Below are 2333 nucleotides of genomic sequence, written 5' to 3' on the forward strand. Positions count from 1 at the left end.
AAAAAAAAAAGTTTGACTTTCATAATATTTTCTCCTTAGCTTTCTTTTAAATGTTAAACATTAAAATGGTAAACAAAAAAAATGAACCTAAGAGTCATTTTAGTTTCAAAGTCTCAAAGTTACAAGATCTTTGTAATTTTTCAGCTTATCTTTCCAGTTCTGCTTCTAGAATTTCCCCCCATGTATCTACATCCATTGGGTACATGATCTTTTCTGGTAGGGTCAGAGGAGAACATATGTTGCTGTATCTGCCACTTAGCCATTCGTGTTTCACTTTACTCTTCTGGTAATTCCTCAGTAGTATTACCTGAAAGAGGTAAATCATCACTGTTAAAGAATGTAGTAGGTGGTTGGTCAGTGAGTTTGTTTAAAACTAGAGGAGCTGACTGACAGGGCTGAAAAGAAGGTTAAGTATTTACACTGATAAACACATATACTAATAAATATGTGGTGTGTGTGGGGGCATATGTATATGTGTACGTATGCAAAGTGAGCCACAGAGTTTGCTGTGAGTTTTGGATATGCCTAAAGAAGAATATGCCTAAACTGAGGATTCAAAAAAAATATAAAAGGGTGGATGGGATGGTGTGGTTTGTAGGAAAAGAATAATAATTCAACTTCAACTCCAAAAGCCAACACACTCTGTATGCCGCTCTGGCTACGAAATCCTACCTCCTCATGCAGAAGGTAGAGTTGGCTCAGACCTACCACTATATTGTCAAGAACACTGCAGACTACAAAGACTAAACTTACTCTCCAGGAATATCCACTTTCTAGATCATCGTCTATTTCTCTTTGGCACACAGCTCTTAGAGTCAAGCAATGAGGTTTCCACAAGGAGTCACTGTTTCTTACTGTGTTATTCCAGCTCCTGCAGGTTACTGAAGCCCTGCACAAACTCTGAATGTCTAGCTGACTGAAAATTTTAAAAGTAACTTCTGGAGGCAGCAGTTCAACAAAGTTATTTTGACTCTCTTTTTTTTCCTTCTCAGCATCCACAGAATTCAATTCTATGCCAGAAACTCTTGAATTATTGTTCCTCTTGGAGTTTTTCTGCATAGCTTGATGTTTTAGCAAATTATCCTCATATGTAACCTAAAAGGCAAAGTTTAAACATGCTCAGTCTCTTCAGATCAGACTATAGAACCTACTCTGAGCCAGATGCTTTCTGGGTGTGATTTAAAGAAACTTAACTTTCTTGACTTGAGTTTTTCGATCTGTAAAATGGGGCCACTGATGCAGTTTCTCCTGTGTGTTCTTACGAGGATTAACAGGGATTATGTGTAAAGTATCTGGCTTCACATCTGAATTGCACGTGGGAGGCACTCAACACATGTTACTTTGCTTCTTTTTAAATGTTTTTAGTAAATGGGTTTGTTTCTAAACATTTGTTTTCCTGCTCCCAAAGAACATTATCTAAAAAAGAGAAGTGATTCTTCGCAGACTATAATTTGAGTTTAGTAGTAGAAACAACTATTGTGGGAACATATTTGATTCCAAGCATTTGCTGAAAATACTTCTGAAAATGTGTATGATTCAATTCTCTTAAACTCCTAAATGCTTGTCTGTGGGAACTGATGCCTTGTCATTAAGCTCTTTATCTACAATTTGTGACTTAATCATAAACCTGATGGACTTTTGTAGTTCATATAATTATTTGTCTATTTGTATCTAATGGGTAGGTGCTCACAACTGACATAAATACTATCTAAAAATGGACAAGAGGATGAAGTACAGGTTATAATGACACAAAGTCTCAAATTTTCAGTTCAGTTATGAGATTGGTGTTTCAGAAATGGCCTCTTGAAGCTATCCTACATGCATAATTATGAACTAAGAACAGCGGTCATTGAGGTCATAAGGCAACAGTAACCAACAACTATAAACAATGTTTATAATTCAGCCAGGCACAGCATATAATTAAAGATGGGTAGGCTTCCAAAATCAGTTGAAAGCACGGAGCTATTTTTGCATATATAGGCAGCTCACATTAGTTAAAATCTGTTTATTCCACGTTGCACTTCCTTTTATAATGGGTGTGTGACAGTGCAGGAGGAGGGGTTTGTTAAATACTTCTTTTAACTCAGCTAATGATTATTCCTCTTTCTAGACATGTTACTCACCTATGTTTCTGGACTTGCCAAGGCCACAGTTTCTCCCATTCATTTGGTTGTTTATGATCCGAATTAGCTATGGTGGTTAGAATTCTAATGTCTCTGTTCAACAGAGGACTTCCTCTCGAAGTTTTGGGGAAGTAAGAAAGAAAACTGATAGAAACAAATTCATGAGTCAAGAGCAAGTTTTTGCCACGCAACTCATCTCTCTCACCATCA

The 2333-nt window shown here is 36.8% G+C and overlaps 1 protein-coding gene across 1 annotated transcript; it reads right to left on the minus strand.

Annotated features, from left to right (window-relative positions):
• Positions 1-6: 6 nt before the first annotated feature.
• Positions 7-2322, minus strand: LOC117800515 (F-box only protein 48). The gene is made up of 3 exons (XM_034653061.1): positions 2124-2322; positions 754-1095; positions 7-307 (listed from the first exon to the last, which is right to left on the minus strand). Exons 2-3 carry the CDS (start codon positions 1057-1059, stop codon positions 146-148), a joined length of 468 nt encoding a protein of 155 aa, XP_034508952.1. The 5' UTR covers positions 1060-1095; positions 2124-2322; the 3' UTR covers positions 7-145.
• Between the last annotated feature and the right edge of the window lie 11 nt (positions 2323-2333).

This window comes from Ailuropoda melanoleuca, unplaced genomic scaffold (genome assembly GCF_002007445.2).
Source record: "Ailuropoda melanoleuca isolate Jingjing unplaced genomic scaffold, ASM200744v2 unplaced-scaffold71679, whole genome shotgun sequence".
Lineage (NCBI taxonomy): Eukaryota > Metazoa > Chordata > Mammalia > Carnivora > Ursidae > Ailuropoda > Ailuropoda melanoleuca.